Source organism: Haliotis cracherodii, unplaced genomic scaffold (assembly GCF_022045235.1).
Source record: "Haliotis cracherodii isolate W230 unplaced genomic scaffold, xgHalCrac1.p SCAF_5, whole genome shotgun sequence".
NCBI lineage: Eukaryota > Metazoa > Mollusca > Gastropoda > Lepetellida > Haliotidae > Haliotis > Haliotis cracherodii.
The window spans coordinates 21,881,671-21,896,180 of record NW_027266308.1 but is presented as its reverse complement, the minus strand read 5'-3'; the positions used below and the strand labels follow the sequence as shown (position 1 = coordinate 21,896,180).

The window sequence follows — 14,510 nt, the reverse complement described above, 5'->3', positions numbered from 1 at the left end:
CCGCTTCTGAACCTGTAAATGTATGTATATTTTCTATCATAAAAGGTATGGATTATAACACCTTTTGTTTTTTCTTCATGTATGCTATTAAACATATAAACCCAAATTGAAAACAAGATGAAATTGTAGGAGTTTCCTCCACTACAATGGACACTCCGTTATGTGGAGCACCCTCTGGGAGCAGACCTGTGTCCCCCTAACTTGTCATACCAGTAGTTTCAGCGATTTGTCGGTAGTCATTTCTACCAACATGTGAGCAGGTGCAGTTGAACTGACACACGTTACAGTGAATGACTGACTGTCCCCTGTATGAGACAGTAGGACACGGACGGATCTCATGGTATGAATCCAAGATTGTGTTGATTTAACATACAGATTTTTATAAAGCTAAGACATTGACTGACCAAGGTCATCTGCCATCAGAGACAATTGAGTTTCAACATTTATTTTCTCACACATCACATCCGTACAAAACTCCAAGAAACAATTCCCTAATGATAGTGATGATACACGTTTCAGGCAATGCATCAACACGCTTGTACAAAGTCCTCAAGGTGATCGTGTTCTCTGACAGATGCCCTGTACTTTTGTACTCAATACTTGAAGGCTCTTTTTAGCTGTCCAAGATGATCAAACTTTAGATGCAACAACTGGTAAGACTGCTAAAACAGCTTTCTCAAGAAAATCAGACCTTTTACTCCAACACCATGGCTCTGAGTGAAGGTCCAAGGACAGCTCCATAAGTTGTGTCAGGTGAACCTTCCAATCAGCATATCTGCCTCGCGGCTTCTAAATTCTTGGTACAAGTGGGTGATGTATTCAGCCAAGCATATCTGATTTCTGTATCTTAAATACAATCTTAAAGAGATAGTTCCAAAATTTAAATACAAACAGCCATGCCATCATACTGTGGACATTTGTACACCCTGAAGCCTGGCATCTACACACTGAAAGGAGTACAATTTCTGAATGGAGGTGGTAAAGCAATGAAGCCAAATTGTTTTAGAAAGTTGACATCTCATTGGCTAAGGACCAACACATACAGATATGGCAGTGGAGTAAAAGATTGGATAGAACTGGACCTTACTAACATCCAAACATTGATGCCTCTATTGACTGGTTGTATAGGCAATCTGCTGATCTGTGATAAAACACTCCAGATCAAAGAGCAGTCCTTTGCATAACCAATCCTAATCACACATGTCATCTTATTTCTTCCTTCTCTCGTCTCTGGCCTTCTGAATGGCATCAACTTCTGCATACAAATCCTTCAGACGTTTATCAGGTACATAGCGATCATTCTCCTCTTCCACATCAGGCTAAAAGATAAGTAGGTGTTTTTGAAACTTACAGTTGTGACATATTATGGAAAATAATCTTGTCAAAAAGTACAATCAGCTACATCACAGAGACTGACTAACTGATACAATTAAGTTGCCTGTTTATTTAAACCTGGGCCCCATAGGGCTTCAACCGTACCAAAGACTTAGGATATAAACTTTTTGTGGTTTTAGATTTGCTAGTTTTATTCTGTATTCGATGCTTTGAAATTTCCTATGCAACCCGCCGGAGGTTTCCAATGTTAAAATGTCTGGGCATCGAATCCTCAATAAATCCTGCAAATCTTCAAAAATATGGTTCGTCGACACTAAAATACAGAGGTTTTCAGTAATTTCCAGAAGCACTCTCTCAACAGAACTCTCAAAGTTGTCATAGTTGTGAGACTGACATGATGTCACTCTAGAATATGACATCATGACACAATGGATGACATCATGAGTGATAACTGAACTGGCTTGGGTTCACATAGAGTGCAAATAAACCCAAGTGAACTGAAGTTGTTTTGATAAATATCAGATTAGTGTTTAATTAATGTGGAATCCATTTTGTCAAGCCAAATGGCAAGTTTTAAAAATTTGGGATTGAGAAAAAATAATATACTTATCAAGAAAAGTATTCATACACAGTTAAAAGTGTCAAAGACTTCCAGGCTTAAAATCCAATTTAATCATGTTTTTCAAACAAACATATTGCAGTAAATACTTCCATTCATTTTACAATTTTAACAACCTTGTTTAAATACACAGTATCGGTATTTTGCATTTAGATTATGAATACTGTAGCCCATGCAAATGAGTTACATACCTCTTTCAGGGTGATGTTTACACCCATCGGCAAATGGCTACGGATTATGTTGAGAAATATAGGCAGCATTGTTGAAGGGACATCTTGTAACTAAAACAGACAGCCAGCAGTTAACTTTGAAGACTCCCACCTTGCAGATTGTAATCAAACTATATATCACTGATCAGAAATGTTAAAATCAGCATCACAAATTCCAATAAGGGACCGGTCATTTACTATAAGGGGTCAGAGGGAATAAGGGAAAGCCACCAACAAATATGACAGTCTCCAGGTTAGGGCATAAAAAGTAATACACATTTTGGGGGAGGGCCATGAAATAATGGGCATTTCATAATATATAAAATGAAAAGTGCTTTTGCATTTTGTCTTTTCAGGGAGAGTCATGAAAGAAATGTATAAGGACATGGGGAGGGTCATCCCAAAATATGACAAGCATTAGGGGAGGAACATTATTTTCAATATATTAGTGCATCAAAAGCCTCTGACCCATAGTCCCTAAAATAATGCAATGTTTGAAATGCGTTACTGGTTTTATATAATATCTGGTTATTGAGTCGATGATAACCCGGAATTCTCACCTGTACCGTCCTCTCGTACGTCCTCAAGTCATATGTGTGCTGGATTACCTTAGAATTGGGCACATAGGTTTCAATGTGTGTTGCCTTTGATGGTGAGGGCCACCTGTAGAATGCAATGTGACGTTACTAGTGCAAAGGTTGGTTGTTGTTTAACGTCGCACTCAGAAATATTCCAGCTATATGATGGCGGTCTGTAAATAATTGAGTCTGGACCAGACAATCCAATGATTGACATCATGAGCATCGATCCATGCAGTTGGGATACAATGACATGCATCAACCAAGTCAGCAGGCCTGACCACCCAATCCCATTAGTCGCCTCTTACGACAAGCATAGTCACCTTTTATGGCAAGCATGGGTTGCTGAAGTCCTATTCTACCCCGGAATCTTCAAGGGTTTACTAACGCAGTTCAGAAGTTTGAAGTTAAAGAAATGAATCTGACATCTAACTCATCTTTGAAATACTTCCTATAATTTGTAAGTTGATAACTGGAGAGGAAGTTGAACATGGCATGATGCTCTCTTGGTTTTTATTTTTTATTGAGCACACTAAGACTGGTGTCACTGACGCATCAGAATTCAGCCTCAACAATACATAATACACTTCATCCCATATTGTGATTTCACAAAATATTTTAACTGTCTACATCCAAAGTCTACAAACTGTCTCAAATGATATTTAGATATGTAACTTTGGAAAATATCAGTTTGACTGAAAAGGAATTTATCAAGATACACATCATACACGTATCAAGAGGTGAAATGGGGTTTAACAGTGTGTCCTAGACTATTGCACTTAAATAGTCAATGTTCATGCACGTGTGTGTGGCTGCTTATACTAGTCCGGACTGATGCCGATTTTATAGTGCTAAACCCACTGAGATACCATGCCACAGTTTAACATGAATAACCCACTCAGACACAGTATACTGACTCCGAGCCGACCAGTTCTTGTTTTAGCCCCTTAATGCCGAACGCCAGGCAGAGTAACAACAAGTGCATTCTTTTAATGTCTTTTGGTATGCTGTGGCCAGGGATTAAACCCCGGACCTCCGCTCTCTGTGCGGATGCTCTACCACTTGACCACAGAGGCAGTCTAGAGAGTATCCTTAAAGTGGTAATACAAAATGTTGATATCTCATAGAAGAATTAAACGACCCACGTCATTGTGTCTATCATGTTTAATAAAACACTGCAGGAAGAATAAACCACTTGGGTCTGCCCCTCATGGTTTATTCTCCCTGCAGTGTTTTACTGTACAATAAACAACTCCCACTTGTGGTTTATGTATTAAGTATTTTATGTACTGTATCATGACTAAGTGTTGAGTAATTCTGAAACAATTCATACAAATTGACTTCACAAATTAATGACTATACATCTGATACATATTAAATCATATTCGTTAGTTTCCCTGACTTATGTTTCAGAAGTTATCTTGAAAACCACTGAATGTTCCTTGGCACTTGATCTGTCAAGTATCTAAGGCTGATGTCCAACTCACATGTCAGTGTCGATACCCAGCTGGGTTGCCTGGTTGTGGACATATTTAGCAAAGGACTCCAACAAGGCAAAGTCGTAGCCCCTCATCCTCACAGTCAAAGCTTCATATTCAGGGATGGCAGGGCCTGGTGTCTGCAGGTAGAAATTTGTTATCAAATTGGGAGAAACGTGAAAGCCTCCTTTCATTTCAAAGAAAGGGCAGGCATTCTTGAACCCGTTACTGCATGTAGTTGTCTATCTTGACAAAATCAACACATGATATCCTGTTTTCTTCATCTTCCCCGGGCGACTGACTGTAAAAGTCCAGTTTCCACCCTTGCCGAACTAACCTGGAATTCCGGAGTTAAATTTTGGCTGGACTGACAAGTCTATGCATAATCCAATCATAATCGCATTATTAAAAGTGCAGAATTTTGATCAACTGAAGGATTTGCAAAGCATGTGTACTGCCAACTTGGCGTTGACAGATATTTTCCAAATATTTTCATGTTTTTTCCAAGGTGCTCAAGTGAGTTGATGCACTTCGCTAGGTAAGACCTGTTTTATTACAATATCGATCTTGATTATCGATCAGATCGGCTGGACTAGGCACCTCCATTTTGTTTGAAGCAAATACAAGTGATATGAGAGGTGGAGTCGGATTGGTCAACAGGAAGGACATAGAAGGGACATAACTCTGAGCCCAGAAATTCCAACCTAGTTGGGCAAGGGTGGAAACTGGACAGGCCTTGGGAAGATGGCATGTTGAGATTCTTATTACCTTACGAGTGAATTATTGAGTTAAACGCCGTTTTGAACAGTATATCAGTTACATCAGAGCATGTCAGCTTGAAGTGGGAAAAAAGCTGAAATGATGCAAGTCTCAGACATTTACCACTCTGGTAAAAAAACCCAGCATGGGTATGGTGTTGACAAAGCCAGAAACATAATCAGGATTAACTAGCATTCAAACACAAGACCATCTACTAGATGCAATTTGTACACAGCAGATTCTGGTGCCTTAGACGACTGGGACACCTGTGCCCCATTTAACCTTACGATGAAATCTCTATTGGTAAATGACCTTAATTCCAACATGACATTTCTTGCCTCCTGCACAACTGTCTAAAAAAACCTAAAAAGCAAGAAATAAAACTGGACTGTCTCCGGCTGGTATGTAACCTAATGTAACCTAAAACCCCATGTACCTAGTGATCCTAGTACAACTTACAATGTATCCCGCCTGCAAGTATAACTCAGGGTACATGTTTTTTGTGTGTCCCTCTTAAGGGTTTTATACCATGCTACATTCCTGCTTCTGGCAAAAAATAAAATCATTTTCATTTTGGTGTTTTGTTAAATACTGTCAAATTTTGATATGAAGGAGGTAATTCAAGATGTGTTTGCTTTGCCCAACAACTTAAAGTAAGTGTTCAATGTGTATTAAATTCTCAATAACTGAGACAAAAAACGTCTATGTTGATGTTGTGTGTCATCAAAGCTGTTGTTACTATTACTGTTCTTATCAGTGTCCGTACCAAGTTATCCGGCTCAAAGACGCCAAGCAATCGTGTGGTGGAGCTCAGGTGTCTTCTGAAATAAAACAAATAACAAGAGGCATGAAAGTTACATTTGGTAATGTGTTTCTGTATCCAAGACAGTTATAAGTGTCAGTGTGACAGTGGGCCTTTGAAGTGGGCATTTGTAAGAGGGCCTTGTTCCATGGCTCCCTGACCATGGCTACTTACTTTCCGTCCGTCTAATGTTGTTACTAGGGCCATGTCAGACACTGTGGCATTGTCAGTTGTCATTGTGTCATTATGGTATTCTTAAACTGCTTGATTGATACACATCATAACCATAGCTTTAGAATTCAGACCTCCCATTTCTTGTAAGGCCATACACGTCACTGAGGCAAGTAACCAGTTTTACTGATAATCTGCAACCTTTGGATTGTCAGCTCAACACCGACTGAGTTATGTCCATTTTCCACACTGGTAAAATGATGCAAATCTACCTAGTTATGTTTGTTTGTTTATTTGTTATTTAACGCCGCACACAGCAATGTTCAAGCTATATGACGACGGTCTGTAAATAATCGAGAGTCTGGACCAGACAATCAAGTGATTGCCATCATGAGCATCGTTCTACTCAATTGGGATACAATGACATGTATCAACCAAGTCAGCGAGCCTGATCAACCGATCCTGTTGGTCGCCTCTTACGGCAAGCATGGGTTGTTGAAGACCTATTTTAACCCAGGTCCTACCTAGTTATGCTTAAGGTGTAATGGTTATAGGTTCTGTGCAGTTACCATATCCCCTCATCTGTATGTTGTTTAGTATTTGTTTTCTTGTGTGTTAATACTTGGGTTTATATCCCGTAAGAAATGTCTGCCAATCTGCTCTGTAGGATATTAACCAGTCTTCTACATGTCTGATTGACACCAAATCACAAAATAATTTTAAAGTCTATATGTTGATCTCTTCCTCAATCAATCATCTAATTGTATGTTTGCTTTATTTTATTGAAACTAAACTTTGATTAAAGATAAAAAACAGAAACCAATGGTGTTTTAAGGAGGAATGCTGTCTTTATTTCCACACCCATACTGGTTCTTGTTTTCGAACTGGAACCTTTTTTCAAATTTCACATTCAAAGAAATAACATATTTGGAGGTAAGTGGTAAAAGAAGATATTGGTATATCATGTACCTATTGATAGATGTGTTAGAAATGTGCTGAACATCCTACTGTACAAAATGGTAGACTTTTCTTATGGGATGATCCGTAGCCCCCAGTAATGACATTAATGAAAATTTTAAATTAAATGTTGAATGGATTTGGCAATATGGTAACTTCAGCTAGATTATGCAAATACTAAGGTGTCACTCTTCATTGGTCTTAGCACTGCCAGTGCCATTTGGTTAAGACATGCAGAGCTACAGATAAGCTGCATATTTCCGTAAAATACCCTCCAAAATTATTCAAAACCCAATTACTTTCAATTAACTTGCATACAGAAACGCATGCATTAAATGAAAAACTCAAATGTATTAAAACAGCATGCGTAAATACCCAATGAAGCTTTTTCAACATGCGTACAATCGAGCTATTTCCAAAACACAATTACGAGCTAATTTACTTTCCGAGTCAAGCCTTTTGTTAGAACCCTTATATACATCCAAAACATTCATTATATTTTTTTTTAATTCTTAAAATGTTTACTCATTTTGGGAAAAGCCCAACAGAGTGATAAATAGATGAGTGAAAAAGATATTGGTTACCCAATGAAAAATGTAATAACCCATTTAAAGTAGAAACCTTCGAGCAAAAACTCAATTGCTCAAAAAGGTTGTCTGAAGCTCTGGACATGTCCCATTTATTGGTCAGACTTGTGCCAATATGGTGCAACTGACCACTCCTTTGGACTGAATTTTCCACATAATGACTAGGATTCAATTTATTCTTCCACCTACCGACCAATTGTCTTTCTGCAATGCTGGCAAACATTTTGGGTGTGAGAAAACTTAGCTTTGGCCACCAAAGTTCGCAGCAAGCCCTGAAACATAAAACATACTTGTTAATTGTATATGGATATGTTTAATAATGCGCGACTGACCTCTTGGTTGATCTGACCTTATATTGAAAATAAAAACACTGAGTATGTTGAGTGCAAGGGCCCACCTGGAGGCCAGGCTAGTTGATATCGTACATAATCCTGTCTTTCTAGTTTACACCATTGTACTGATTTACTGAATAGTAATCGTAGTTGCTTAAGCCTTTCTGTTTTGTATCTCAAAAAGAAAAAAACATGATCGCGGTGTTATGTCAAGCTTACCCCTAAAATACCTGACTGCATGTTGGGGATACTTTTGAGTAAATTAGAGTTATCGAACTTAGTTTTTCGGACTGTCATTAACCGATAAAATCCAAATTAGATCATTTGCGTGCTTCTTCCGTATTTGAAATAAACAAAGTCGTACCAAAGTCAAACATTCATGTATACATTTGTTAAACATGCAAATATACATGTGGTAGAATGTAATAGCACAATAACATTCTAGTTTGACGACATTTTATTGAAAGAGAATATCTCATTTATCCGGATTTTACTACCGGAACTCGCGTTAGATCGAATTTTCCGGTTCCTCTCATGCCGTTGTTGTGTTTCTTTGCTGACTCTTGAAAGAACACAATGTTTTATCACGTAAATATTTATTTTCGTATTCCCTCGATTGTTGTTGGTATTTGTGAGAACCTGCGTGTGGCCGGCGATAGAAGGTTATCAATGTGTTTCGCGGATGGTACACAATACATCCAAATATTGAGATGGCTTTCTACTTCTAGTTTCTAACTTACTCTTCATGCTGTCTCTTTGAACTTATGAGTAATACAACAGAGAATCTTTGTTATTTAACAACTGTTTCGACTTGATCAAGAGCGTTTTTTGGAAATCAAGATCTTGGCTAGATTTAATTACAATATGACTCACAAATATAATTTTGTCTTCTGAATTCAAATCAACGCAAAGAAAGCTGTTACGTTTTGCAGGGACTTTGTTGGCAGAGCTTCAGATTGATTTGAATATTTATTGCTCAGGTGATCCATTACCAATTATTACCTTGAAATAGTCTTGGAAAATATGGACAGAGGAACAATTTGCTATTATTGCTAAAAAAAACCAGGATTTTTTCATGGGTCCAAGCTCTTTTGTTTAGCTTCCTTTAGTTCTGGAGACACTTGCACAAAGCGATTCTTAGCGATAAGACTATTGTAAGCCTATGTTAAAGTATGGGAGTTACAATCATCTTAGCACTAAGATCGCTTTGTGCAAGTGGGCCCTGATGATGAACAGGTGGCAAGATCATGATGATGTGTGTGTGTTACTAGTGTTTGAACTGTTGCAATGCACATTTTTATGGCAATCACTGAACTTAAAAAGAACTGTTTTCCATTTCAGGTTTCTCTAGAGCATGAAATCTTATTGCATCCAAGATATTTTGGTCCGAATCTCCTCAACATTGTCAAGCAGAAACTCTTCACTGAAGTAGAAGGGACATGTACAGGGAAGTATGTGCCATATTTACCCATTTATATGTGTTTATAAAGATATTTAGTGTTCAGGTGTGCCATTTAAGTATAGGTGTGTGAAGAAAAATACATATGCTCTATATACCATGATATACAGTGTATATATATATAACACATCATGTTCAATAAACAGACTGAGGGACATATTGAAAATCAGAAACTGTTTCACCTTCTTTCATAAACATGATGTTGGTAATGATTGCGACGATAATAAATTTCATTTTTAAGAAGTGAAAAACCTCTCCATTTCTCTTTATGCTCTCACTGACTACTTTTCAGATATGGCTTCGTCATCGCAGTTACAACGATAGACAATATTGGAGCTGGGATGATCCAGCCCAGTGCAGGATTTGTTCTGTACCCCATCAAGTACAAAGCTATTGTGTTCCGCCCCTTCAAGGGGGAGGTGTTGGATGCTGTTGTCACACAGGTCAACAAGGTGAGTGAGACTGAAGTAAACAGGTTACTTGGTGAGACAGGAATCCTTGTAAGGATTTCTTTGAGTAATGCACAACATAAGGTACTTTTTGATGCGACTCACTTCCTGACATTCACTCAGGCGAAATGAGAAGTCTTAGTTCCTAGGCATCACTAATGAAAGAATATTGCCTGTCTAAACATACTGCAGACATGCTCAGGTGTTTTGGTTGTAAGTTGCACATGTTGCATGTAACTTTGGTTACGATATACTCTGTTGCATTATGTTACATATCTTGAGAGTAAGGTTGTCTTATGACAAATGATACATGAAAAGTTGATAAATATGTGCATATATTTCCATCAAAAGGAAATGAATGGTAGCTCTACTTACATGACTAAATATATTTAGTTCATTTCAGTGAATTGATAACGCAGTTTCTTGAGCAAGTTGAAACCTAAGACTTACCGACAAATACTCAGACCACTTTGTATCGATACATGACCTGCCAACATATATCTGTATCAGTTTGTATCGATACATGACCAAGCAACAGTTATTTGCATCACTTTGTATCTGTACATAAACTGCCGACAGATACTGGTATCACTTTTCATCAATACATGACCTACCAACAAATACTTATACCCATAGAGTACTTTAATGTTTCACCCTATTGTCTTTCTTCACTCTCAGATGTGTAGAATTGAAAAAGGCACCTAGGCATGACATATATATTTATCTGATAAAGATCTGATAAGTTACAATGGTCATCACATGTTACCGAGATGTAATTTCTGTTTTTCAGGTTGGGCTCTTCACTGAAATTGGCCCCCTATCCTGCTTCATCTCCAGACATGTAAGTTACAAGCAATATGAGCCGTGTCCGAAATAACTGCCTGCCCACCTGCACGTGTCTGGTAACTTATGTTGCGCTACATGAAATTTTTCTCCACCTGCCAGGATGCCTGGCAGATAAAATTAGGACTACTTACGTATTCAGTTTTATTATAACACCTTGAAGAGATTCTCAAGTGATTGGTTGCATTATTTATTTGTCTCTTATTTTTTGCAAACTTTCAATATTTATTATCATGATTATGCCTGAATGCGGGCAGGTAACTTTGAAGATTGGCAGGCAACATTTATGGGTCCCCTGCCCGAATGTCTTGTTGGGTTTTAGTATCATTTCAAACACTGCGTATGAGCTCCCTGTCCCATGATATCCCCCGTAGATGAAGGAAACATTTGATGATGATCTTGTCATGATTGATGCTGATTTCATGGATCTTTGTCTCTTTTCAGTCTATTCCTGCAGACATGGAGTTTGACCCAAATTCAAATCCACCATGCTACAAAACAAAGGATGAGGTATGAAATAAACTGGTCTATATGATAAATCCTTGACAGATGACAAGGGAAGAGATTTAGGAGTTATCTCCCTTCCTTCACTGTCTGTTACCTGACCCCGCATTGAGCATTACTTCAGCTATATGAAGAATAATCCAGTCTGCACCAAACAATCATGTGATTGACATCATGAGCATCGATGCACTATAGTGTCTGAGGCTGACCTTCCGATCCCTTTAGACACCTCTTCTGACCGGTATAGACTGCTGGTGACATACATTCTGATCTGGAATCCTCCTTGGTGTACACACTTTGGTATGATGCATATTTCCACAAATATACCCAAATGCAAAATAACTGTGATCTTTTGAATTATGTTAATAATTCTGATGTTTTAGATAATACATAAGACTATGGGCAGTCAGGTAGCCTAGTGGTTAAAGCGTTTGCTCGTCATGCCGAAGACCCGTGTTCGATTCCAGACATGGGTACAATGTGTGAAGCCCATTTCTGGTGTCCCCCGCCGTGATATTGCTGGAATACTGCTAAAAGTGGCGTCAAACCATACTCACTCACTATGCCTTAATTTGCTATGAAATAAATTTGTGAAGAAAGCTGATCTCATATATTTGGTTTGTAATACAAACTGTGTACACAAAGACACCTCTTGTCAAAACAGCAAATGGCAGCTTTATGTCCTTTTGATCATTAATGTGCTTTATTGTAAACAGAAATTACTCCTAATTTTTTTCTTTTCCTTTCAAACATGTCAAAGAAGTATATATATGAGTCAAAACCGGACATTTTATTTTCACTGTTGTAGAGAAGAGACACAAATTGACACAAAGGTAGACTTTAGAATTTTGACTTATTATGGTTTTAAACATAGATGCGCCAATTGATAATTTTGTCAACGGGGTAGCCATTGGGCCTAATTTACTCAAACATTAGCAGGGATTCCAGGGAAGAATTAGGACCTTGTGTTTGTCACAAGAGATATTTATTGTATGTGTGTATATGTGAACATGCGGATTGTGTGTCACTGTACCCCAATGGGATGGATGACTGTTCATGCTATTGGCCACTAATTGTCTGGTCCAAGATTGATTATTTTCAGAATGCCATGCTGTAGCTGTAGTGTACTCACAAACAAAATAAATCATTCAGCATGATGTCAAGGCCCATGATGGCAGTATGTCAAGGGTTTGTAAACACTGTCTCCAAAACAAATTTTAAAAGAAGTAAATACTGATTTGGTTTAAGGTGTAGTAGATCAGCATTGTACAGTGTTGTAGTGAAAGGAGATATCTAAAAGGAAAATGGTTAATGTTAAAGTTTATGATTGACCACATGTGATGACATTATCTCATTCATATCCTTGGTACATATACTATCAGTACCTTTGATGCCAGGTTTTGCTTTGTTTACAGAGAAGGATCTCATCATGATGTAGTTGTAATGTAGCCACTGTTGTGTAAGACCCACTCACTAACATCTGTTGTGTAAGACCCACTCACTAACATCTGTTGTGTAAGACCCACTCACTAACATCTGTTGTGTAAGACCCACTCACTAACATCTGTTGTGTAAGACCCACTCACTGACATCTTTTGTGTAAGACCCACTCACTGACATCTGGTGTGGAAGACCCACTCACTGACATCTGTTGTGTAAGACCCACTCACTGACATCTGGTGTGTAAGACCCACTCACTGACATCTGTTGTGTAAGACCCACTCACTGACATCTGTTGTGTAAGACCCACTCACTGACATCTGTTGTGTAAGACCCACTGACTCACATCTGTTGTGTAAGACCCACTCACTCACATCTGTTGTATAAGACCCACTCACTCACATCTGTTCTGTTCTTTATCAGGATATTGTGATTCAGCAAGACGATGAAATCAGAATCAAGATTGTTGGCACAAGAGTTGATGCTAAGGACATTGTGAGTAAAATATACATTGTATTTCACCTAGATTTTAAAATGTTATATTGGTTTGAGGAGGTTAAACAGATCCCCAGCACTTGACGGAAACTGTGGCTGGGAGTGGTTGGTTTGCATACAATTGACTAAGATGTGACAATAACTGTACAACCTCATCACCCACTGGCTCACTGTACTTCTCATTCATTGCAGGCATGACTGATGTTTTTGTGCCTGATAATTGCCAATTTAGCTGCCTTTCCATACATTTATTTTCAAAGTAGCGTACACATGTTCTGTGCTTTGCATAATTTATCAAATGTTGTTATTTAGAATTGGTAATGTTCGAGTACAGTTGAATAAACAGACATATCTGACCTAAACTATTTTGTCTTTTCAGTTCGCGATTGGAACTCTTATGGATGATTATTTAGGTAAGTTACACTTGTCTGAAATATGGTTTACAAGAAATATTCTGGTGTTTTTTATCTTTGAAGTTAAGCTGGAACTCATAGTTAGAGACATGACGATAGATGCGAGTGTTATTTGAAAGTCACATCTTAAAGCTGTTGTCATAGGGTTGTACAGGAAAAAAGCAATGAAAGAAAAAGAAAGGTGTGGCAGTATTTTTTTGAATGACAAATCAGAGGCTGATTCAGGATTTTATTTTCTATTTTCACTTTTATTAAAAAGAATATGAATTGTGGGGTTGGGTTCAACTTGACAATGTACACAAATATTTCAATAGCCAGGATCTGAGTGCTAGTCAAATGGTTACCCGCCTTCCTACACCTATCTTCTGCAGAGAGTCTTCACTACAATTTGTAAGACATGTTATAAAATACCCCTCTGACCAAGTTACTCCGTTGGTCAGCATTAACGATCTCTCTATGCTGTCTTTGTTTTGCAGGTCTTGTGAGCTGAGAAGTTATTGCAAGATCTGTCTCCGGTGTACATAACAGGGACTGCCACAAGATCGGGCAGGGTTTCATGTGTCTTGTCTTCATTGTAGCATGTTGCTGTAAAACTTGGGTGTCAGTGATGGACAAGCTGTAATGCTTCACAGTCTACTGAGTGAATGAACAGTACATTGTATGGTTTAGATTGATTGGTTCAAGCTCTGGTCTTCAACACAAGTTGATAAGATATTGTAATTCTTGAAAGAAAAGAAATAAAGGATATGATGTGACACACCATTTCATCTTCAACCTATTGAATATACAACTAATATCATCTCCGTTCTATTATGCTATATCACCTGGTTCCATTTGTCACCTTATGTTCGCTTTGAGGCTGGTTTCCATGGCACAATGCTAAAAATAGCCGTCTAATCAAATTTTTTTAGCTGCAAAATAATTCATGGCAATTGTTATTCCGGATTTTGAGTGTAGATCAATGCCAAAGTCAGAAGAGGCATGTTGGTTTGTTGATTCCAAGGCGAGATTATTCCGTGATATGTGAATGATAAGACAGAGATTGATCCAGGATTTCTAAAAAGGGGAGTTCCATTTGTG

General features: G+C 38.1%; 2 protein-coding genes across 3 annotated transcripts; one reads left to right on the top strand and one right to left on the bottom strand.

Annotated features, from left to right (window-relative positions):
• Nucleotides 1-429: 429 nt before the first annotated feature.
• Nucleotides 430-8,089, bottom strand: LOC139443180 (large ribosomal subunit protein mL48-like). Of its 2 annotated transcripts, XR_011651720.1 has the most exons (8): nt 8,047-8,089; nt 7,685-7,767; nt 5,745-5,799; nt 4,229-4,359; nt 2,724-2,826; nt 2,146-2,235; nt 1,118-1,319; nt 430-579 (listed from the first exon to the last, which is right to left on the bottom strand). XR_011651720.1 is itself a non-coding variant. In XM_071224141.1 (7 exons), the coding sequence occupies exons 1-7, from the start codon at nt 8,065-8,067 to the stop codon at nt 1,209-1,211; spliced, it is 594 nt and encodes a 197-aa protein (XP_071080242.1). In that variant the 5' UTR covers nt 8,068-8,089; the 3' UTR covers nt 430-1,208. The 2 variants fall into 2 exon arrangements, 1 of the variants encoding a protein (XP_071080242.1); XM_071224141.1 differs by having other exon boundaries at nt 430-1,319.
• Nucleotides 8,090-8,331: 242 nt separating this feature from the next.
• On the top strand, nt 8,332-14,192 carry LOC139442709 (DNA-directed RNA polymerase II subunit RPB7). Its single transcript, XM_071223591.1, has 8 exons — nt 8,332-8,415; nt 9,169-9,278; nt 9,579-9,738; nt 10,526-10,576; nt 11,023-11,088; nt 12,946-13,017; nt 13,397-13,430; nt 13,907-14,192. The coding sequence occupies exons 1-8, from the start codon at nt 8,404-8,406 to the stop codon at nt 13,918-13,920; spliced, it is 519 nt and encodes a 172-aa protein (XP_071079692.1). The 5' UTR covers nt 8,332-8,403; the 3' UTR covers nt 13,921-14,192.
• Nucleotides 14,193-14,510: the final 318 nt, after the last annotated feature.